Here is a 25144-nt window from a genome sequence, read left to right as displayed (position 1 = left end):
CCCTGACCTGCCACACGCCGCAGGGACAGGAGAATACCAGGCTGAAACTGGAAGAGCAGGAGGGGCTACGTCCAGAAAGGCTAAGACCACCTTTGGTCATGTCAGCCTTTGAGCCTTCAGGAGAGGGTGGCATGAAGCTCATGAGTGACAATCGCTGGCTCATTCTTGGCCAAAGTGCCACCTCATTTACAATTTGTGCTGAGCAAGCAGGTGGCTGTCACAGATGGTGACACTTGAAGGGGTGGGCTGGTGCCAGTGTAATGGAAAGAGACCACAGTGAGCACATGACTCCAGGTGGTCCTGCCCGCTTGTGACCCTCTCCCACTTGTGTCTATTTTGCCCACAGACTTGGACAATCATATGACAGCAATCGGGCATCAATGCCACATTGACACCTACGACACCATGGGAAACTCAAATTGGCATTGAATGAGATGCGAAATAAAACACAGAATGGCAGAGCAGAGACCACCCTGGCAAAAAACGTTAGAATTAAACATAAAAGTGCAAGAAATCGGGGGGGCTTCAAAAGCAAAGCGGGACGGAGGAGGCCACCTCTGCATGGCACATCACCACTCTAGCTGGGGTCAAAGGGGGCACACGAGGGGTCCGACAGCTCAGACCATTCACAAGGCCTGCAAACTCAAAGTGAGAGGGACAAGTGAAAATAAAAAGGACGTGCCAGGTGTTTGGAGGCCGAGCTGATTAGAGCCCCCCGTCAGCTGCCCGCCACGGCCGAGTTTACTCAAATGAAACACACATGTCGGTGGGGAATGTATACACGAGTCAAGCAGCCCCCCGATTAGGGGCCGTCACGCAAGCACGGCAACACACGGCAAGGCTGCTTGGGGTCGGGGACTCTGTGACAACGATGACAACACACACAGAGCGCTTCACGCCAGGAGCCACCTGGGGGGGGGGAGCTATGGAAGGAGGGTGGCATCCTGGGGGTGAGAGATGAACAGCAGGCATTATGCAGGGCAGCAGTATACGTGACATCAAGAAGACCACCCCATGGGCACACAGTGGGCCATGCCATCCTTTAACAGTGTTCTTCATGGCTTTCATTTTCATGGATGCCACCATTTTGTCACTGAAGCTCTATAAGGGGGTCTCGGTGCTGGGCTGTCCTTGGTGGTCTTCAGTGCACGACTCCGGAGTGTCGTCATCATCATCGTCGTGAGGCCTTAGCATTGGAGGCAGGTAGCCACAAGCCTGGGGAGCAGGAACACGGTGGTCTCGCCGCTGCTCTCGAGTCCCAGGGACAGACAGGTGACATCAGAAACAAAACTCCGCTTTGTGTATTTATTAAAGAACTCAAAGTCAAAGTGACGTCTACATAAGAAGGCCGCTTTACGTCAGGGTGGTCCTCCTCGGCCCCCTCGAGTGGCGCGTGACGTCCTGCGTGCTTTTGCTTTCTGCCCGCACTCACTGACGCTGGTGGCTTTTCGTTTCCTGAGTGGCATCGTCTTCATGGGCCTGTGGATACGACAAAAAAATAAAAAATGACGAACAATGGAGCTGCAAGGCAGATGATGCGACATGCACTCCGGCCCCCCGTACTTCATGCGTGGCCCAGTGGGCACACGTGGGGCTGTGTGGCTCTGGCAGACCAAATGACATCTGGTGGGTTGGTGAAAGTTCCGCTAAAATGAACAGCAGACATGTGACAGACATCAGCTGATGGCAACATGTGATGTCACATGACAACAGAAGAGACTGGGTGGGCAGCGGGCATCAACACAAACCGAGACAGCGGGCCATGCCGGGTGCTGTGCCCATTTGAGGAAGATGACGGAACCCACGCGTGGGCACACAGAGGCATGTGGCAGCAGCACTGCACAAAGCTGGTCCTGGTAGAGTGGCACCTGCCAACATCACACATGCCATGCAAAGCAGCACTGCAGTCACACCACAGTATGGGGGCTAACCAGCTCTTACTTACTGTTGGTCTTCAGTCAAATCCGAATGCAGGATGTCTGAACAGGAGCTACAAGAATGAGAAGAAGAGGATGAGGATGAGCGGCACAGGACAACAATTCCTTTGATTTACATGCCAAGTGTCTTGAAACCAACAGCCGAGCCATGGCAGCTCACGCTGTTGTGTGAAGGCTCAAGTGACGTCACCTCAGGGGACTCGCAGTGCATCGCTAATTACAAGGCTGCTCCGGCCCGAGTGTGTGGGGTGGGTGAGTGAGACTGGCAGCCATCAGACCACGAAGAGGAAGGGAACATGGCAGCCACTTGATCGATGAACTCAGCTCAAATCAAGGTCGGACCCCACACTGGCACGTGGAAGGCCCACCAAACCAAGCAGTGACTGTCCGCCCAGGACTATGAATAGAAGGAGACGAGTGGACAGACGGACCTCCCTAACGGCCTCCGCCGCTTCCTGACCCCCAGGCTTGCACCCTTGTCTGCTTCTAGAACATTCTGGGGAAGGACACCACGGGGTGGCGTTATGGGTGGCACTACAGGACTCGAAGAGCTGGCAGTCATCCAATCAAATGAAGGGCAGAGCAGAGCTGCGGCTCAGACTTGGCATCTGTGTGGCAAATGAAGATAAGACCTGAGAGGGCAGCAGGTCACGTCAAGGCCTAGTACAGTCTGCCCCCCACACACACACACACTCACTCACTCGCCGCCGTGGAAACGCATCTCAGAGGCAAAGCTGCGCCGGAGCCTCCATGATGAGAAGCCCACTTGGCGCATGTGTCCGCCTGCCCTGGGGCACCTTTAGTCCCCCAGATGATGCCCCCCACAGTCTGGATGGGGTGTGTGACGTCCAAACTCCCAAGCTCCACAAGGCGCCATTTTGTCACATTGGGCCTAAACACAAACTCACGTGTGACCGGCGGTTCAGCACCTGAGGTGGCATCTTCTAGTGAATGACGAGCGACTCCGTGACTCCAACTCGGCGCCCAGAATGGCAAACGCTTACCTGCTGGTGGACAGGCAGGAGGCTGCTGGACTGGAGGAATCCCATTGGCCATCCTCTGCACCCACACTGGACTGGGGCACCGGTGGGCTGGAGGCTCCGCATGGCCCCTCGGGGTGTCCTGGTGGAGGAACACACAGTCAGGCATTTGAAGGGGTCCGCACACCAAGGGCATTGGGATTCTGGCGGATTACCTGGCTCAGTGGCTCCACGGTGGTCCGCGTCATCAGGCTCGACCTTCACGCCCGCCGGTGTCGACTGCTGGCGCCCCTTAACTTGCTCAATCAGTTGCTGAAACGCCGTCTTGTTTTGCTTACCTGGACACAAAAAACATCAGGTGAGGGGCACACAGTGGCGGCGGTGGGAGGGCTACCTGCACTTTACTGTCTCTCCACCTCCCTCATCGGCACCCCCCTTGGGACTCGCAGGTGGGCACTACAAGAGTGTTAAATGCACCCCCCCCCCCCCCACGCAGACCACAAGGTCCAGGAGGTGACCAACACAAAGGGGCTGCTGTCACATGAGGCGGACCCCCAGCATGTAAGTGGCCACTAATGACGCCCGCCCTCTGACAGGGCCCCTTGCCCGTGTGCCCAGCTCACACACTCTGGTGAAGGACGTTTTCCACATCGCCGCTCTAATTAAGTGGAGCAGACGTGTGAAAGGCAAACTGCTTGATGGGCCGTCACAGTTACACGGGGGTCCTGAAAGGGGCAAATGCATCGAGCCCCCTTCATGGCCCGTTCTGGTTAAATAAACAAAAACAAAGAAGTGCGCAATCACCAAAGACGAGTGACTTCACAGAGGGAGCCAATGGATGAAGGACGTCAACATCCAGACTTCGGAGGGCTAATATTTGTCTGGTGGCCATCAAAGAAAGCAATTAACTGATAAAGACGAGGCGGCGGCGCTGTGCGTGTCACGGTGTGCGCGTGTGACACCCTACTGGCTCAAAGCAGCCAGGTCTTCGTATTCGACGTCTCGAAACTCGTGCACTGGGGGGCTGGCAAGGGTATGGGACAAACAAGTCTCACGCACCGCAAACTGTCAATGAGATTTGAGAAAGGAACACGAAGGACAAAACATGTGGAGAGACCACCGCCGGCCGGAGAAGTAAGCAGTGTAAGCGGAGGACCACCGACTTCTACAACTAGAGGGGGCCATCAGTGTGTTTATACTTCACAGACGCACCACGATGGCCGCTCCTCGACTGCACCGCCGAGCAGAACCCCACTGCGGTTGGCACAGACAGTGCAGGAGGTCAAGAGTCTCGTATCATGCGCTCGAGTTCTTCGGTGGGTCACTAAAGAGACCCAGACTGTTTTAAGAGCGGGAGCCTGGCTGTGCCCTGTCCTCAGTGGGCAGCTTTTAGGACCCCAGCGATGATGACGACTCCAAGCCTTGTGTGCCCACAACAGCAGCTTTGTGATTTGGAGACCACTGGCACGCCAAGCACACTCACTGGTGTACAGTCAATGAAGGACTGGTGGGCACAGGGGGCCATCAGAAAGTGAAGCCATCAGCACGAGGAGGATGGTGGTCCACGGTGACGCTCAAGAACATCAGGAAACCCCTGGAAGACCACGTCCTCCGCTTGGCCTTGCAGACGTCCCGCTGTGGACCCCGTTAGATGGGATGCTGGTGGCCATCTTAACGCATTAGGGCATCGAAACTAAAATATCAAATCAAATGGCAGCTTTGTGGGCTCCTCCGGCTAAAGACATGGCAGTGCCCGGCCCCTCTTGGTGACCACGGGGGTTTGTGTGGCACCTGAACTGCAAGGCCTTTCACCAAACTCCACACATTCACTCAATCCCACCACTAAAGTGCAGGACTACGGGGGTCCGTGTGCCGTTCAGGCCGCTCACTCCCACTCACAAGCCCACCCTCCTGGACGGTGGGCCACTTTACAACAACCAGGGACGAGACTAACGGAGCCCAAAGATGCCACGTGAACGTCTTCCTGGCCCGAAAGCTGTTGGTGGGCTTCACGCCGATGTGAACTCTCAGCTCGTCACGTCTGCTGACCAGTCATTCTGGTGCAGGACCCTCGATAAACACAACGTTCTCATTGCTAAACCCGTAAAAGCCCAACGGAGGTCTCAGCGGCACGGCCTCGTTTTACTAAAAGTTGTCAAGCGCCCCCCCCCCCCCATTCTCTTTTAAACAGCCTGGAGACGCTCAGCTGACATAATCTACACAAACACGTGCATGTCACACGCCGGCGTCACCAATGCCACCCAGCAGCCCTCATGTGGCCAAAGCTTCCTTTGGAGCGGCTCGTCAATGAAGAGGAAGAGCTTTTATCCTCCTGAAAGACCACCGGGCTCTTCTGTGATCGCGTTACGCGACTGCAAACCGCTGCCAGGGCGTGGGGGGCACAGGATGACAGCCTTCTATAATCAGACCTCGTCCTCGAGTGTCCTGAAGGGAATGAAATGAACTCAACAATCAGTCGAGATGACAAAGAGCGGCACGCGGTCCGCACAACAGCAGACCACCGCAGCCATTACACGCAAGGAGTCACAGGCACAAACCCCCTCGTGCAACGCAAATGGCAGGGCACCGTCATGGCATCTCTCCACAACATCAAGGAGGTCTTCGATACCAAAGCAGGCAGCAGGCAGGATGTCACAGCTGTCACAAGTCACCTCAGCCAACTGAATATCACCCAAATATGCCATACGGATACAATATAAACAACTCCATTAAACACAAAAGGGGGCATTCATGCAAGGTCCAGACGCGTATCCCACCGCCAGCGTCACACGGCCACCTATCCCGTTGCCAGCATCACGGGCCCTGCAGCCATTTCTGTCCTGAGCAGCAACACTGAGAAAGGTTTGGGGGAAAAGAAACGGAGAAGGGCGCCCTGAATGAAATCAAATCTCGGCGTCCCTGCTTTCTAACATGCGGTGCACGTGTGTGTGTGTGTGTGTGTGTTCGCACAGAGACCACCAATCGCAACACTTCACACTGAACAGCCGCCCTCATTCAGCATCAACCACAAACAAAGTCCACTAAACAAAGAGAGCACCGGGCGCAGGTTCAATGTTTTCTTCGCTCCTTGAAGTCCCAGCGATGAAACCCAATCGGGACCACCGATGGCCAGATCTCTACCAGCGTCGGGCACACGAGCCCGGAGTTCACAAAGGCAGACAAACAGCAAACGTCTTATCTGAATGAGCCCACCGCTCCAGAGGGGGCTTCACACACAGGAGCCTGGTACTGCTAAGGCGTCTGTGGTCACAGAAACAGGTCAGGACCACCCACAAGGTGACCACACGTCACGCCAAGCTGGAGCTACACTGGGGTCTCGGACCCCTCTTCTGTAAGGAAAGACACTTACGATACTGAGCGTGTATCTCATCGATTTCTTCTTCAGTTTGGTTCTTTGAAAACAGCATCACCTAAAAAACAAGCAGAAGGCACTCGCTGTGACCAGAGTGACGTGCGCCCGAGACGCCGAGGACAGTCACTGCACTTTCACACTTGGGGACACATGCTGGCCTGACGTCTCACACGTTCAGGGGTCCAAGTGTGCAAGGAGTGACCTGAATGAGAGAACACACAGCGAAAAACAGTCAGGGTACCGGGCATGGAGACTCTGGGGGTCCGAGACCCCATTGGCACACAATCCAAAGGAATACCAAATACCCGCAGGCAGACCCATCGGCCCACCGGAGTCGACTTCTCGATGCCGATCACAAACCGTTCTGTCCGATGATCTGCATGCCACGCACCGAGACGAGGACATCTGACCTGACCTGATGTGACCGCATGGTGACAAAGTAAGCTGAGGAACGCACCGTCTTGGACTTGCTCTCCAGCCGCGCCCTCTGCTTCTCGTTCCTTTCCACGTCTTTGACTATTTCTTGTACTGCGGGAAGAAAAGAAAAGAAAATTCATCCACAGTTTGATTCAAAGGACATCAACCATCAGTGCAGTAACACGGCGCCACGCAAGTGCCAAGCGAGGGCCCAGTGTGGCAGTCTCACCCGACTGTGAGGTGGAGGTCAAGCTGAACTCCACGAGCAACTCAGCAAAATGAGCTTCTGTGCCACGTGTGGGAGCGCTGCCCCTTAGACCACAAGGAGACACGTCGTGGGCACCCTGAGCTCACCCGGGCAGTTCAGCCCCCCGCTGTAATCTTTGTGACCCTTGATGGACAAACCTGTGCATCAATGAAACGTTCAAGTGACGCTGACCCGGTTATCCAAGAGGACACGTCAGCAATCCCCTCCGCTTGCCCTGGTCACCTCCCCTCGACCCCCGTCATGATGAAGTGCTGGGACCACTCGATACATGGAATAATCTGGACAGTCAGGGCCACCTGCTTATCGTCCTAACCAGGTCATGAGGGTGGTCTTTCGCCCACACGTCCACTTTCTTCAGCTCCATCCGTGTTTTATTTCTTAAACGACTGTTTGGGGGGCTGCGTGAAAGAAGAGCCCCCAAAAGGCCCACCATGCACTGCTGTAGTAAATCACAGTCTGGGAGAGCAGATTATTGAGGTGGTCTGCGCAGAAAAGGAGACAAAACGCGGACCCGTTTGGTTTGTGCCTTCATTTGTCACCTCAGGTGAGTTACACACAGGACGACGGTGGCCAAAGTAATGACAACCTGGGGGTCCGCCGTACGGCAGCACCAAGACCACTGAATAGTGGAGGCCGTCGAGTCGGACGTGCAGGAGGCCTGGCGCTGAGGGACACCTCCACTCTCGCTTCATTAATGAATCTTTAATCCATAAAGTCAATCAACTGATCAATCGATCCAGAGGTGCAACAGTTAAAATGGCGACCGAGTAAACGTATGCTGGCAGGTAAGGAGACACGTGACAGACACACGTGCTCAGGTAAGGAGTGTCACTTTGTCTCTTTAAGGGACGTCTCAGGTGGTCACTCACCAGAGGGTAGCAGCGTCAGGTCACAAGCGGGACAGTGAAAGCTTCGGCCAAAGGGCCCATCAGGCCAACAGAGAAGGCCAGAGCATCAGTCATTCCGCCTGCCTACTAAGATGGAGGTCCCCCTTGGTTACCCAGACAAGTCGCTGCCCACCCGGGTGTACCGCACTCATCCCACTCCAGCCATCTCTCCGTCTTGACGTCCGAGGTCACACATGTAATAAAAGAGTAAACATACAAGGTGTAAGGGGGGATTTGGGACCCCCGGTTCAGGTCTACGCCATAAAGAGACTCGAAATGACAACGGGGGGGCTCTTCCACTTGTGTTGAGAAGACTGTGGATCACACACTGTGACATCCTGGGAACTCCTCAGAAGAGCTGGGGGCCGAACTGAAGGGGACATCGCCTGTCACTCATTGTCTGTCACACTGCCATCTAATAATAAACGTTCTACAAAGAAAACCTGCACAAACGAGTCCTTTAGGTGTAAGATAAGCGATGACAGATGTGACGGGGTTGTCATACACCTGTGCAGACTCACAATCGAAAACCTGATATGCAGAGGGACATCAAAGACGGCGCATATGGCGACTGATAAGGGTCCACATCATAAAGGACTGATAAGGTGACCACAAAGGCTAACAATCCGACAACGAGGGAGACTGAAAGGAACAAAGACCACCTTCACGTAGCAAATAAACCAAATGTGCTGCACGTGGTAACAAAGGTGACAAAGCTGAGGACCCCGACGCCTCCACCAGGCACTGAACTTGTCACAAGGATGTCTGGAGTGACCGTCCTGTTCAGGTCAAGCCCCTCAGTCTCTGAAACAATCCCACCATCTACTGACTTCTCAAACCTGCTTTACAGTTTGGGGGTCCCTCTGAGCGGACTATAGGGAATTGTGACATGCGCTGTCCTAGCGAGTCAGAGAAAGGTGTCACCGGGGAGTGACACACCTTGTGAGCGTGACAGCAGTCTGTGAATTGGCCAGGAGTATGGAGGTGGCAGTGGCGTAGTTGGCAAGAACACGGATGGGGGACAGACAGGGCCTGCTCAGGAGTGGCAAACCAGGGGGCAGTCATCCTGCTGGGCAGACTGGCCCAGCGAGGCCTTCACTCTCTCAGGGTTCATCCCTGCCTTGGCATCATCCTCAACACTGGCATGCAACAAGAGCGCCTCCTAGTGTCTATGAAGAGCCCTTCTTAGTGAATGTCTTGTAACACACGAGGACTGCCACTAAACGGGGGGCCACTGGTGGGGCTGGCCACATAAACACTGGAGGACTCACTGGGAAGCAGAGGTGCTGCCCACAGTATGGCTGCCTTTCCCATGAAATCGTTTAGCAAAGGCTGGGAAAATAAGTGGGAGCTTCCGGAATAAAAAAAAAAAAAAAAACCACAACATTATCAGGAACAGAAGGTAAAACAAAGGAATAAAATGGGAGCCACGCCCCCAAACGCAAAGGCCGAGGGAAATGAAAAGCAACTTCACACGGACACCCGAAGACCACCAGGGTCCCACTCGCGGACTGTGACGTCGTGGAGTTCACTTCATGTACGCGATGACTGCATGCGCCGAGCGGCCCAGACACGTGTACGCGCGCGCGCACACACACACACAGGGAGACAGACGCGCGGGCGCACAGAGACAGACGCGGGCGCACTCGCCAAGGAGGATAATAAGAGAGGAACGAAAAAAACATCTCAGCACAATTTTTATTTATACCAACACAACCTCACAAACACAAAACCAAAGGAAACCAACATGCCACTGGCAGACGGAAAGGGCCACACTGCCAACGTACCCAGAGGAACATCGTAAGACCACGCCAAGCACAACCACCGCCTATAATGGCAGATCTGCCCATTGTCAGCACTGACAGCCCAGGCGAGAGGACACACAACAAACTCCAGCGCCTGCCCACCACTTTGACGCCTTGGTACCCCTCTCTGGCATTGAAGGCCAAAGTTTAAAGAGCTGACAGCGGGGAGGATGAGGGGCGAGACGTGAAGCAAAGCTGCGACTGATCAGGTCACAGAGTGAGAGGGTGACAAACACGGAGTTGGCAGAAAGGCCGCGTGGAGGTGTTGTGTGGCAGACAAGCAAACTCAAATGGCAAAGGATGAGTGGGTGGGTGAAGAGGGTCACCAGCATGAAGGTGTGCGTGTTGGGGTGGCATGAAAACAATGGCAGTCACTCCAAAGAAGGCCAACCTGGCAGAGAGTTTTGGGCACTGGGGAAAGGCCATGAAGCTGGTGACAATGAACGATGAAGCTGCCCAACGTCTAGTGCCCGAGTTCCTGTGCACAGACAGGCAACCACAGCTCTGCTGCTCCATCCACGACCAGGCCTGGAATGTCGTGCGTTCTGGAATGAATTACTGCAGTGCCAGAGTCCGAAGCAGCTGGCAGACAATGAATGTCAGCTTCACTCGACGCTCTCTTCAATTGTCTGCTGCAGACCACAAGACAGCCGACGACCGGATATTTTTTGGGTGGTGGCCCACTCTCGACACATTCCTAACGATGGGGTGTGTGTGTGTGTGTGAAAATGCCAGGGACACTGCAGCTTCCGACAGAAATGTGCCATCATGTCAGATGCCCACCAGTATTCCGAGTTCAGCCATTTAAGCTGCACACACGGGATGCCCGCTGGCACCGGCGAAAGAACTGCAGGTGGGCCTCTAAGAAATGCCCGGATGGGCACATTACATTAACATTCAATTCATATACTGTAACTGAGCGCATGGCATTCTCAAGTAGAAGGGCAATAAAGGCTTCAAACTCCAATGGTGCCCTTCAGTGTGAGGCACCCCCAGTACTAGTGAGACGACCCAATGAGCGGTCAACCGTGTTACCTGTCTTGGGATTTAGAGAGTCGCACTGGGCATTGTACATGTGCAGAAACTCCTGGTGCCGCTTCACAAGCTGCTGTCTGGGGCCCTGGGTGGGCAGGCCGAGCTCCTTCAGTCTTCTCCGTACCTCCTGGTCAGAGAGGAGGTCATACACGACTTTAGCCATTGGCTTACGTTTGGTGAAGGAGCTGAAAGGAAATCAACAAACATGAGGGCACGGGGGCCGGCACTGCCATCTCAAGTCACGGACATTAGAGGTCATCATTACCTGGCGGCAGAACGAGAAAGCACATCAGAAATGGAACTAATGCTTCATAAGGAGAAAACCAACAAACAACGGGCAAGCAGATGAACAAAATAAAAGAAGCACAAGTGTCACCGTGCCAAGGGACAGTGATGGGCACAAGTGTCACCATGCCAAGGCACTGGAGGGCAATTCACAAGCAGATCAAACAGAAGAGATGAAAACGCACTGCCAGGCCGCTCCAAACACACAAGTGTTAGATGCCTTAATGCCACAGCAAACAGTCTACAGGGGCGTGCAAAGTGGCCATCCCAGGACCCCAATGGGTCACGACGGGTTTGGGGCATGAAAGTGGCCTTGCAGAAGGTTTAAAGAGGACGATCACGTCGGTCCTTGTGAGAAATGCGGAGGCGACGGGGGGGATGGACCCCAACAGATGACGTCTTACCCTTCAGTCACGTGGCGCCTCGCCCAAGTGCTCACCTTCTCAGACTCTCTTTTTTTTCGTCCCTTGTCAAGCAGCTGTCCAGATGTTTGTTAATAAATTGCTCCGGAATGTTCACTCCACACACAGGACACTCCACTGCAACACAACCGAGAATTTCAAGGCTGTTTAGAAGAAAAAGACACTTGGGGGGGGGGGGGGGGGGGGGGGATGGGGGGACACAGAAGCCAAAAGCACTGAACAAAGAACTCAAGTGTTGTATGAAACTGGTGTCCTGCCACCTCAGGCGTGACAAAGGCTCAAATCGGGTGACAGTTTGACATTCACTGGGCTTCACTAAAGCTCAGGGCCACCTTCAACGTGCGGCCATCGCCGCTGGCCCTGCTGTTAGAAAGCAGTCAGTCAGTCCGTGTTAACAAGTTAAAGACCCCTCACTCACACACACTCACACACGCGTATCGGACAGACTTGACTCAATGTGCTGTTAAGTGGGGTCGACACCAAGCCACCCCCACGTCAAGGTCCTCCGCCCCTCTGTGAAGGCCTTCTGGATGGTTGCCTCAACTTCTTTATTTTCTCAGGTGTACGCGGTGGATCCCCCAAGCCCTCTCTTGCCCGTGTTCTAGTCTCGTTACACACACACACACTCGCTTTGTGTCACAGACAACTACGTGGTACACTAATATGGTGGCACAAAGTCCGTTACCTTTCGCCGCTTCCTTCACCTTGCAAGACGTCGATGGCTGCTCCAGAGTGTCGTCCGAGGGGGGTCTCTCTGGGGGTTCACACTTCACTTTCTGTCCTGAGGCAGCTGGCGAGTCTAACTTGTTAAGAAACTGATGAATGAGTCGATTCTCCTGCTTTACTCCGGTGGTCTTCTTGTGGTCCAGAGGCTTCACTTGCCGTGGGATTTGTGGCGACATTGGAGGAGACTCCAAGTTCAACTTCAGCAGCTCGTGCCTGAGGAGAACACAAACAGAGGAGAGGGTCCGAGTCCTCACAAAGGAAACGACTTAACAGCCAAGCAGACACAGCATGGCACCATAACGTCTGCGTGTACTTTGGGGTCCTCCTTAATCACAGGCCGCAGTTACTGCTCAAGTGACATTTGGGATTCCCAGCCCTCCACTTCTTAAACAATGCCCATAACCCCCCCCCCACCCGCGTTTAACCGCCTTACCTGGATGCCACCATTTACACCAATGGGGGTCATCAGGTCCTAATGTGCCTCAAGTCCACTGGAGGAAATTCTCACAAAAGGAAAATCGACCAAAGGAGGACACTAAGGAGCCACCAAGTGAAACATGGGGTCTTATTAGCTGAGAGTCGTTACTGAAAAGGCCATTTAGAGCCCCTCTCCCCGAGGAGGACTCCCCCGTGTGAAGCATCTCGACGCCTGGAGTACCGGTGGGCACAGCCATTGAGGGTCGGACCACTCTATTCAGGACTGCAGTGGGCCCATCAATTGAGAAGTAAGAGTGAGAACATTAAAAGGCGAAAGAAACGAACGACTCCGTGAGATTGGTTAGTCTGACAGCAGAACTCGTGTGGAGCTGAGCCACTGAGCCAAGGCCGTGGAACGAAAGGTCACCGTGGATGAGGTCCTCTGGTGTTCACGGGGACAGACAGATGGCACTAAATCGGCCCTCGGACAGGACGATCAGTGAATGGGCACGCTGCACGGCCCTGTAATCACTTCTCAGATTGGTGGGCGGAGGTGTGTAAAGCTCCATGGATATGCCCAGGGCTCTTCTGCATTTCCAAGTCTGTGAAAGTCCTCAGAGCCTCAACCCTGTGAAGCGAGCCATGTAAAAAGGACGCTAACTGAACCGTAGGCTGGGACCCCACTGAGGAGTTCAAATCAGCCGCCACACTCCACGCTGCTCCGCTCCTTCTAGAAGTCAATTCAGAAAAGTGGCGTGAGGTGCTGAGCGATGGCTGCACCAACACAGGGTGGGCTTCACTACAGCGGGTATCAAATGCCAGGGCTGTGCTCACCCCAATCCGTCACCTCCTGATGTTTCACCCAAAGTGGCTGCGAGTTATCAGAGGTGGCATCAGTGTGGTGTGCATGACCTCAGATGGCCGCCGTCTTCACTCCCTGTGGACATTCCCAACAACTTCTGCTTCGTTGTCCTGGATTGGTCAGTTGGTAATCCATCATCATCGAGCTCCTTTTTACGCCTTCCTCAGATGTGGTTATTACAGGTGGTGTCAGCATATAATTGAAGGACCCCTGGCACGGCTGGCATTGTCACCGGACAGGTGACGGACTTGTCATTGTGACGCGTCACTAGCTCTTATAATCGAAGGTTTAAATCCAAATGACAGAAAGGGCAGGCAGTGAGTCACCTCAAAAACATGAGCTCAGGCCGGCGGAATTTCAAGAGCAGTAATACTTTCCAGAGAATATCAAATGAAATGTCAGAGAAGGAGGGGAAGGAGATTAAACAGAAACATATTTGAAAATATGAGGAATCCGTGGAGCCTTCAGCACATTCACTGCATCCTAACATGTGTTTGGAGTTAAACGGAGACAGAGCTCGGCCGGCAGCTCCTGCGCGACTCCTCCGACACCGAGCCGTGTTAGGATGGCTTTCAGCACGCGGCGGCCATCACGCTCCTTCATCCGTCATCTCATTCCGTTTGTCGTATTCGGCCCCATCTTAATGGGGTCTTCTTAAAGGCGGCCCCCCACAGAAGGTCTCTGGATTTCTAAAGGAGTGCAGTCCATTTAGACGGGCAGCTGCTGGCCTCCATCAGTCTACCCAACAGCTCCTTGAACGCCTGCAATGGTCAGTAAAGTGTCCTCTCTCCGAGGTGTGTGTGTGTGTGACTTTGGACCCGGGAGGTTGGCACTGCTGTGCAAGCGATCAGAAGGGAGTCTGAAACGAGGTGGATGTGCGCGGTTTTGTCAGGGCTCGTAACTAAAGGGCACGTCCGGCGTTGACCAGCCTCACGTGCGGAGCTCTTGACAGTGCTTTCAGATCATCTCCTGTTCACGTCTGGAGTCGAACCTCACTCTGAAGGTCTCACTGCCCGCTTCGCCATGTTAGGAATTCCCTACTTATGCAGGTTTTTGGTTTTTCCCCACCTTGGGGCATTTTGGGGGGGGTTTTAGACACAGAAATTCAAAAGCAGAATGGCATCACTTTGTGAAGTTTGATGCCAAGTCACAGCAGCAGATTTCTTCAGTGAGTAAGAGAAGAAGCCAACATGTCGCTTGTGGTGCCAGTAAAAGGGCCGTTTCAGGTGACAGACCGCTTCTGATTAATTAAACACCCAGTACGTCCTGACAAATGCCAAGACCAGAAGCCCCCCAATCCATCAGAGTACTTCCTCCCCGTGTCACGCAGCATCTCAACGCGCCTCCTAAGGGCAGACCCCATCAGAGACTGGGCAGGAGTTTGACGGCGAGCCTCGACTAGTCACTAACGGCAGCACTGGAGAGTGGCGACGTGTCACAACTAACATGTGACAATAACCACCTGATAAAACGATCTGACACTACTGAGGGTGACAATCAGGCTGACAACACTGGAAAATCTTAACAGCGCAGAGCATTTCAGCGGCTATTTGAGTGTGCCCGCTGTACAAACACATCTGGGTATCTACAAACCTCGCCAGCTTGAAGCTCTTAACAATTTCATCCAGTGCTCGGTTGTTCTTCAAATCGGACTCCGTCACGGCCTGTAATGTTAAACAAAAGTACAACAATGCATCGTTAAAATCAGCGCAGCCACACAATGGTGCCAATGCAAAGGACAACGCACATCTACTTTGTTAAATATTTGTGTTCCGCTTCTCAAGAGACGCAGTGCTGTGACAAGCCATTTGTCTCCTTCCTGACTTTCTCTGTCATGTTGGCTCCCAATGTCTTCAAGTCTGCCTGCCGAACTCTAGGAGGCGCCAGTATGCCAGCCCTGCAGCTGAAGGTGGCACCACCACTCACTAAAGGGCGTCGGTTAACTTTGTTATCGGGAGTTCATTCACTTACCGCTTGTCTCATATCAGAGCCGCTTCAGGACCTGAAAAGACTGGCAAAGACCTGGAAGGGGGCAAATACTATCTCACAGCGCCAATAAAATGTCAGTCCTCGCGATTCCTTTAGGCCTTCCTGCCGTTTCCAGGTTCGTATTAAATTTGCCATTCAGACTCATAAAGAGGCTTCCTGCTGCTCCAACGGGATTAATTAGAAGTGACAAGCAAATTAAAGTCAAATGGTCTCTCTTTTATTAACCATTTATCCACCGGCTGCCAACAAGAGTGGGGGCACCAGCTAAATCGGTGCCATCTGTATCCGTATTCTCATCATAAAGTAGAACTTTTTATTAGTAATTAAATTATTAGTGGGGGCAAAAAAAATAATAAAAAGACCGAGGGGTCCTCAGGTTCTTCAGGCCAAAGGAATGACTCCCACAGCAGCCACTTGGGCCCCCCGGACCCCTTTAGGTGAGGTGTTAAATTACGAGCAACTTCACCAAAATCAGCGGCGGCACAAGGCCAGGGAAATGAAGAAGACAACGGTCACGTTCTGCTTCAAGCGCCATACAAAGAGTCCCACGTCACACTGAGGGGTCCCCACGTCACACTGAGGGGTCTGCATTAAACCGCTGGAGCAGCACGGACATAAAATGAGCGCCGTAACCGCGTAGAAGACACAAGGCGGCAGTACTTGGGCAGTCAGAGCAGCAGGATGAAGCACAAATGTCACTTTAATGACTTAACATCCCAAACGACGACTTTTAAAAAGAGGGAAGTCGCTCTCGTGAGGACCACTGCAATGCTGACGTCACAGCAGGTCAGCTCTAGCGGGCGCGCTTGGCACCGAGGGTCTGCCACAATGCCTATGAAAGAGCACTCTGAACAGGGCGCTGGCCAAGCGGTTGGCAGACAGGACTTCACGGGTTTATTTAACACATTTTATTGGCCGCTACAACGGACATCGGCTTCCTTTTCCATCGGGTTGAGCTTTAGAACAACTTGGGCTCTCATTAGCTTAGAATTACGAGATAATCTCCGCTACGATGCGGTTGCCCACGCAGATCTCATTAACTGGCTCCACTGGAGGAGAAAGCCCAAGCTTTCTGGATGCCCACTCAAGCCAGCTGACTGCCTGGCAGCTCCGCGTTTCTGTGTGGGTTACTTTGAAGTGTCGCTTCTCTTTACTGACTGGCGGAGTTCAGGAAGCTCCGGTCATTCTAAACGCACTTCATGCCACTCCGACTGCCAGGGCTGGGCTACATGTGCAGCTTTCAACTTCATATTTAAGAACAATCAACACTCAAAAGGCAACAGCGTTCAGCTTCTAAAAGCAAATCCTCCAAATCCCAGCACTCCTCCCGAGAGCGACGCCATCGACTCTGCACACGGCCGCTGGCAGGGAAGAAAAAATAATAAAATAAAAAAAAAAAGAGGCCTGAGTGGCACGACGACAATACTGCGTACGAAGACCACCCTGTGTGGCACCTGCAATATGCCATCCCGTTAAGTAAATCTGCACAAAATGGCCACCCTACTAAGACTTGGCAGTCAGGCGGCTCACTGTACTGTGAAACACACTTTGAGCTGCCGAGTCGGACCACCACACGAACGCCCACCCTGTAGAGCGGCCCGCGCACCTTGTGTTGTGCCAATTCTACCAGTTTGCGTATCGCTTATGGACTCCTGGTGTTGGCCGTCGCGCTGACTTGGGGTTTTTATTTAGCAGCGGAACCGAACTCAACTTGCCAGTGACAACGTCACCCACTCCACACATGGCGCAGTACGTGCGGTCCTGGAAGTCAAATACACAACCGTGTCACTTAATAAGACAACGAGATAGCGAAGTAAACATCCTAACAGGCAGACGTCACTCGCGGTCACAGTGGCTCCACGTCCCCCAGACGTCACCGTCCTGCTCAGAAATGCAGGCCGAGTCGTTTCAAGTTGAAGACGTGCCCTCCATTTGTAGTTAATGCCTACTGCACTGTGACGGGGGGGAACAGAAACCGATTACAGATGGGGGGCCGCACCTGCTGGCTCACTGCTCCGGGAGTCCGCACAGACTGACGGTATAAAGAAGACTTGAACATCCGACCAACGTGCAGCGCGTCTCCAGGAGACACACCTCGAGTGAAGCTGTGGGCTGCATGGGGGGCAGAAGATGCCAACTTAGCGTATGCTTTGTCAACCTGGCTGTGCCTTTCAGGGGTCTCTGCAGTGCACCAGACCCCCACAACGTGGTTCACTTAACTTAAACTCCAATGAAGCCAAGTACTCGGACTCACTGATGGCGGAGCGGAGCGGGTACAACTCCTCAACATGGCCTCTTGAGGGTAGGGGTCCCGTTAGCCGTCCTGAGTTGCGCGGGTTTCTCCGATGTTTAGAAAATGAAGAATTCAATCAAATGCATCAAAGGCCAGAGGGCATCTGACGAGTGGCACTAAAAAAAGGACACAAGATGATAATGAGAAGCTCGCAGGACGAGATCTGGTGGGACACTGGAGTCGCGAGACCCCCGTCAGCCCGACGAGAGTCGCGACGTCAACAGGAAAGTCGTCACCACAGTTAAAGAAACACGGAGGGGGGGTCAGTGCCAGGCGGCCTGTTCGCCATTGCGTTCAACACACGGACGGCCCGTAGGTGGCACAGGAGAGACCAAACATGGCGGCACCATTTGGATTAACGTCGTTTCGACTCACCGTGTAAAGAAGGACATGAAAATAACCAAAGATCAGACGGACAACACGAGGGTACAGACGGGGGGCACAGATACCCAAGTGTGACCTTTAAACAAGAGTCTGGTCAATACCCTCGGACTCTCGGCGAAGCACACGCTCGCTCAGGTTTTATAGCGGCGAGCTCCTTGACGCTCTTCACGTTCTAAACTGTAACCCTAAACGTAAGATCAATCGATCACGTGCCCCCAAATCGGCGGGTTTAGCTCCCTTCATAAAATGCCACGTAGCTACGATGATTTGTTTTACGAGTTACAAATCCCCCCTTCGCCATTCCAACATTTCCATGCTAAAGGCCACCACCTTTGACTAGAGGTGGACGCACATCGTGGTGCCAACGCGTGAAGCTCTTCAGGAAACATGAAAGCCCACAGAGGGTACTCACCAAGTGGCACAAAGGGCACTGCGTCTTGTAGGAGAGGAATTTCCGAATGCAGAGAGAGCAGTCTGCAAAGCAAAAGCACACGAGGGTTAGTTAGGGTCTCATGCCAGCCTTGAGAGCCGCAGGACAAGCAGCTTTAACGTGACTATGGTGGGGTGTCTGTGTCACCGGTGTCACATATACACACACACACACACACACACACAGAGAGTCACTGCGCGTCACAAAGTCCAGACGTGAACCACAAACGATGAGGCAGCTTGACTCACACAACACTGGCCAGTCACAGGCGCCCATCACTTCAGGGGGTCGGACTGCTGCACACGTAGGTGGGCTCCACATATTCTGACGGACCACTAACCGTGACGAGAGTTTGTAACGATGTGGTGTCGCCTCACATTGCCGATGCACTTGGCAGGCAGACTGGTGGCAGCTGGCAGCGTTGATTCTTCTCCCCTTACTTACAGAAACGTGACGACACAACGGTCAGTGACTGTGCTCCTCGCCACGTGTTTAAGGGGACAGCACACGTGCCAATCGTTCAGCTCACCCCCAAACCACCGAGACTGTCATGCCAAGGCACCTCTGCGCTCACTCGGCCACAACGCAGTGCTGACATCTTTAGGGGGAGAACTCAGATGGCACCAGTGACAGCACATCGACAGTACGGACAGAACTCGAGACAACGAGGCGAGGACGGGCCTCATCAGCTCTGACCGACCCTAAGAAACAAAAGCGTTCTGGGGTCACGTAAAGTGGCAGCACAAAACGACAAGAATGACAGAAAAGCCCCGTAAACGAGCAGAACGCACACTTCCTGTCAAAGACAAAGACGACGACTTCGGGCGCCGAGTGACAAAACCAAAATAACGGAGCAAGCAAACTGACGAGTCACCAACAAACCAACCCCTCAAGTGCACCTTGGTGGCCACGGAGTCGGCGTCACTCATCTCGGGGTGGCGATAAAAACCAACACCCGAAATCCGCTGTCCGCAAATCACCTGGCTGAGCTCACCATGCAAACGGGGGCATCCAGTGCCAAGGGGCACACTCGCCAGGTCCCGTCTCCATGCACACTTGGGCCGATAGGAATGCTGGTGGAGGACGCCGAGAAACAGGAGATACGGCTCATCTCTGGCATACTGCTGGGTAGACCCTCGCCAGCACGACGAGGTGCCCAGGGACGGTCATAACAGAAAAGAGCGCCATCTGGTGTTGTCACAGATAACAAGCTCAGCCAAGGCAGGCCTTTGAAATTCAAACCAAACACCCACCCGCCCGTCCCTGTCATGTCACGTCACATCACATCAGAACCAACGCTTCAAGACGCCAGTCTTCACCCAAACAAACTTTTATACGCGAGTCCAACAAAATCCTAACAGATCAACGATAAACACGGAGGAACACATTCTTTATATAAAAGAAAGAGACATGCCAGGCAAATGAAACTGAGGCCTGCCAGCCTGACCTGGCGCGGTAACCAAAGCAGAAGGAGCTCCCACAATGCAACAGACGGACACTCTCGTGGTGCAGTGAAGTCCCGTCAACCTTAATGCCAACAGGCTGGAGCATCTCACAATGGCAGCAACGACTACCCAATGGGGAAGATGGCAGTCAAGTAACTGGCACAATCAGAATTAGAATAATAGAAATGGAAGCCTGCCATGGCGCTGACGTCACCAATGTCATTTAAGATAACTCAGTGATGCCATTAAGAGGGTCAGGCGCAGGTGACTCTCATCTGATTTGGTCCTTCATTTGAAAATGCTAACAAAGACCCTCACACTGCCAGTTTACACAGTTACAGGGGCACAGCGTACAAAAAAACTAAATTCACAAAATCAACGAGTGCCAAGCACTCAACGCCAACATCGAGACCCTCAGACCGTAATGACACCCAATTACTGCTCATCTTTAAGGTCAAAGCCTTGTCTTTTCAGGGGTCTCGATCAGCACGCGTATGGGGCATACTGGTACAGTGAAGTCCTTACTGACATGTGGCACGTTACACACCTGCAGTGGGGGACCACCCACCAACACTCAGACCATCGTCTTCAGGTGAGGTGCGTCTGCATCTACAAGCTGGACGTGGGCAAAAATAAAACAACATGCAGGACGAAAATGCAAAAACACAGCATGCCAAACTCCAAGGTGGCAAAGGGCAGCAGAGACAAGGGGGACTGCAGGTCATCACAGAGCAACAATCACACATGCCAGCGTAGAGGGGCAGGACAAACCTGAGAGATGGTGGAGCTGTCGGGCAAAAAAAAACAAAGGTCACCAGGGCAGCAGAGAACACGTGCCATGTGCCCCAGGAACCTCAGAGAGCTGCCAGTCCAGAAGCCATCATCAGGAGAAAGACGACTTGCACCAGAATAGCAGCCGAGTAAGAACACTGAAAGGGGCCGACTGAAACGAGTCCACCTACCAATGTGCCAACAGTCTGACCTCACTGCCATGGAAGGGAGCCGAGCCAACAGCGGGCGCCGTGACACACTGCAGGTTAATGCCACCTGACAGGTCCATGGCGGTTCAGTGTCACACCTCAACAGTCTCTTGACTGTCCCAGCTTTTACCGCTGCAGAGACTCCTTGGTGCCACATTAGGCTACGACTTCACGACGTCTTGCCCTGGCAGTACCTGAGCAGCAGAGGTGCTGAAGACAAGAGAAGAAAAGCTCTTTGCTTTCACTGCTAACCCTAAAAAGGCAATGTGTGCCAGTGTGGCCACCCTGTGGAACGGAGGGCAGCAGGCCTTCAAACATGGGGCATCCAGCGCACACACACACGCTAGAAAGACACTTTATAAAGACGGACAACACCTGACTCGACACTCACAGCGAGCGCCCCGACACTGGCACAAAGGGCCCAGCAGCGACTGGGCATCGATGTCATGCTTGACGTTTTGCTTTCAGTTTTTTGTTTGAGCCACTGTGCCATGCAAACGTCTGGCCGAGGGCTCACCAAATAAACGTCACCCTGAAAAGGCTACACGGCTGTGGTTCATGTGCCCGTGTGGGCTATGGGTTCACGTCAACATGCTTGGTGGGAAGTCAAAGTGGGTGCCTGCAGTTGCTGTCGAGTTCCAGAGACTCAGCAGACCACCCGACCACGTGACAACATCTACAAAGTGCCCCCCCTTCTAGTGCCAGCTGTGCTGCTTGCCCACGCTGAAGGATACGGCGAGTTTGGCCTCGTTCTCTTTTTTCCATCCTGTCGCCGTACATAAAACACGAGACATCAGACAGACGAGCTTCTTCTCCTCCGTTTGGGACACCTCAAACCCCAGGACCCTCCTTATTTTCTGTCGCCCTGCCCTTCCGGCTAAGTGATCTGTGGGTACCCGCATGAAATTCGTCTTTGTTTGTGATCAAAACTCTAAATCCTGCGTACACCAAGTCAACATGGCGGATACTTACAGTTGTGAGAACACTGCTGGACCATCATGGCAATATTCAGGTAGTCAAAGCAGATGGCGCATCTCAGCAGGGTATCGACATTCTGAAAAGAGAAACATCGAGGAATGCTGGGTAAGAAGTAGAGCCGCACTTCAATACGGATTGACGTCGGGAGTCCGCTGAAGGCAAACTGCACAGGTGGCACCTCTCTGGTGATTTTTTGTCATTAAAATATTTCTCTGTACAGGAATTTAAGATTTTGATTAATTTTCTTCATGCAGGTGTGCCAAGGTTAGATACTTCAGATTCTCCCAGCCTGGCACACGCCAACACCACCACAATGATAATTCCTTCCATTTACACAGCGCCTTTCTCACGACTCAAAGTGCCCTCCACGCTTGGGTGGTTAGAGAGCTCCTTAGTGAGAGGTGGCAGCGCTGCCACTGTGCCACCTAAGCACAATAATCAACATAAAAACACACCTGGGACCAACTACAGGGCCCTGTTTCAAAGCGCGACATTTCTTTACATTGGTGTGTAAGACGATTCTCTGCTGATATTTGTATTACTTGGCATAACAGATTTTGCTCAACTCTTCAAAGGAAAGCAGAAAACACACCAGGCAGTCACTCACAGCCGCTGTATACCTGTGCCCAGGTGGACTTACGGGCACAGTGGGAAACCTTAGAGGACCGCGCAGCTCCGGAGCACGAGATCGCGTTCGTTAGGCGGTCCTCACACTCGCTTCATCTCCGGAGGAATCAAACGTAACTGGACTTTCATTAAGTGCCAAACACCCGGAACAGGTGGCCTTCAATGTCAGAATGGCGACTTTGTGTCTAACTGGGGACCCGGGAGGTGTGGCAGGTGGGGCTCAGGCCGAAGGACAGGTGCCCTGACCAACAAGAACACGGCCACAGACGACTGCTGACCCGTCATCAGCCACTTGTGCCGGTGAGCTGGGACCTCCCGCGTAACGCTTTGCTGAATCAGCGCCCATCGTGATGTGTGTCCCCTGCTCTACACAGAAACGCATAAGGGGGACATTTAAATGACGCAGGGTGACCCTAAACTGGCATCAGGAGAGTGAATTGGCGGTTACTGGCACCACCGCCACCTCGGGGGTTCTGTCCTGCTGACTGCGCCCCACTAAGCCGGCACTCCTCTCGCCGTACGGCCGCTTGACGAGAGGACAGTGACGGGGCCACAACGGCGTAATAAAGGCGATGTAAACTGGGGACACGTCCTCTTCGTCCGCCGGGGCTTGCCTTTTACTCCGAACACGTCTGGTCATTTCAGACACGAAGGGTCTCACGTAGGATGACTCGGCCTTATTGTCCTGTTGGGCAAATCTGGAAAACCCCATTAACGACATCAAATATTGGGGTTTCATGAAAAAACGGCACAAACAAATAACGTTGTTCAACCTTTTGGAGACGTCCATGTCGGCCATGCGCACAACTTTTTAACACAGAAGGAGTCACAAGCCCGGCGCGTTAATGTCTGTCGTAAAGAAGCTGAAAGGAAACCCGTCCAATATCGGCTTAACTGATACCAGCGACACTCGACGAGCACTCACCTTAAGTTCGGCCAAACTAGGGGGCCACTCGGGCTCAGTGAAAAACTGCGACATGCTGCCGTCCCGCCACCAGGAACTCAGAAGCCCACCGTTAACAACACAGCGCGGCAAACAACTGCGGCCGCCAGTTCAACAATCCCGCGCGCGCTGCAGCGCCACACTCAAGCGGAAGTCATGGAGCCAGCAGCTGACTTCCGCCGGCCAAGGCGCTCGCTGTGATAGGCTGCTGCCTTCGGGGTCCTCTAGTGCGGGGCGGAAGTCGGCGGCGAGCTTGTTCAAAGCGTTGCCTTGATATCTGAGAGAAGCATCGGCTTGCTCTCTGATTACGTAGATAAAACCAAAACAATAAACCATACAGAAAATAAGACAATAGCAATAAATTAGGAGCGTATGCCACAATTTATTTCATGTCGTCTTTCTTTTTAGAAGATTGTGTTTAGAAGTTCCGTGGACCATCTCTGATCGATAGAGTCGAAAGGTAATTCTTTATTCTGTAGATCATTTGTGAAGCAAACCCTAATTTTAGCTGTCAACTACCCGACTGAGGTTTGTTTTCTTGTCCAAACACATACGCCAAGAAATAAACACACGTTTGGGACTCTTCGTAGGTGTTGTCGATTCTCTCGATTCCGACGTGAGCAGCTTAGTTGTGCGGCCGTGTTAAGGAGTGTGCGATGCGCTTGTTGGGTAACCGCATGGACGCTGAACGATTCGGGACAAAGCTGACAGACGCTGTTATTTAAAGGTGAGGGGGACTCTTATAAAGAATACCCTTTTGTTGTCGATCTGCGTAGCGAGGCACTAAATGTTTAGCCAAAAATGAAAAAAAAAATATTCAAAATATAAAAGATATTCGGCCAAATGAGTGAAAGTGCGGAGGCCTCTGGCCGTAATGTCTGCCATCTTTAGGGACCACCTTGTAGTGGCCGAGCAGCACTTTGACAAAAGCAAAGGCTGAAAAAATAAAAGAAGGGACCTGGGGCAGCATTATAGCCCCCCATGAAGCGGTGCAATGGGACCCCCACCCAAGTCCCAACATACATACAGTAGATTAGCATGGGGCCCCCGGGTGACGGCTCTGAACTGGGGAACACAGTGGCACCACTAACCAAATGAACTGGTGGAACATGTGGCACACCAAAGTGGCCCAGTGCCACTGACGTAGTGCTGCTGGCGTCAAGGAGCCCCCGTCGCTGGCTGATTGGTCCTCAGCGTTGGGCCGTCACAGAGGTGGAGTGGTGATGGTGGCTCTGAGGCTGAGGGGCCGTGCTGCCACCTGGAGGGTTCAAACTCCGCTGGGCCCTTGAGCACCTGAAAATCCGAAGTACAACGATGGACCCTGCACTCTGACCTCCAGAGGTCACACCCAAAGACAGCTTCCCCTCGGGGTTGGTACCACATCTGTCTCCATTCTGTGCTCCTCCTTCAGGGGGTCCGGAGTGAGTTGGCCCTTTGAATTAGCTTGTCTATTTGGTGGCCGTCACAGAGTTGTAGAAGATGTGAGTCCGCTCGGTCCTCTCTTCTGTGGTTCGCCTGTGTTACGAGAGCAGACCCCCAGTACTTGTCGGAGTGGACCACCTCCACGTCCCCTCCCCTCTTTGGTGTGCTGGAGGTCAGTCAGCAGCTGGTGGGTTTTGCTGATGTTGACCCCCCTTATCGATGTACCCCATAAGTGCACA

General features: G+C 53.2%; 1 protein-coding gene across 1 annotated transcript; it reads right to left on the bottom strand.

Moving 5' to 3' along the window:
- Positions 1-1291: 1291 nt before the first annotated feature.
- On the bottom strand, positions 1292-23651 carry rad18 (RAD18 E3 ubiquitin protein ligase). Its single transcript, XM_028824962.2, has 13 exons — positions 23466-23651; positions 21908-21989; positions 18493-18554; positions 15008-15078; positions 12095-12348; positions 11427-11526; positions 10703-10887; positions 6748-6818; positions 6288-6348; positions 3133-3255; positions 2942-3059; positions 1946-1990; positions 1292-1479 (listed from the first exon to the last, which is right to left on the bottom strand). The coding sequence occupies exons 1-13, from the start codon at positions 23517-23519 to the stop codon at positions 1359-1361; spliced, it is 1347 nt and encodes a 448-aa protein (XP_028680795.1). The 5' UTR covers positions 23520-23651; the 3' UTR covers positions 1292-1358.
- Positions 23652-25144: the final 1493 nt, after the last annotated feature.

This window comes from Erpetoichthys calabaricus, chromosome 18 (assembly GCF_900747795.2).
Source record: "Erpetoichthys calabaricus chromosome 18, fErpCal1.3, whole genome shotgun sequence".
Classification (NCBI taxonomy): domain Eukaryota; kingdom Metazoa; phylum Chordata; class Cladistia; order Polypteriformes; family Polypteridae; genus Erpetoichthys; species Erpetoichthys calabaricus.
This window is presented reverse-complemented; position numbering and strand designations above follow the sequence as displayed.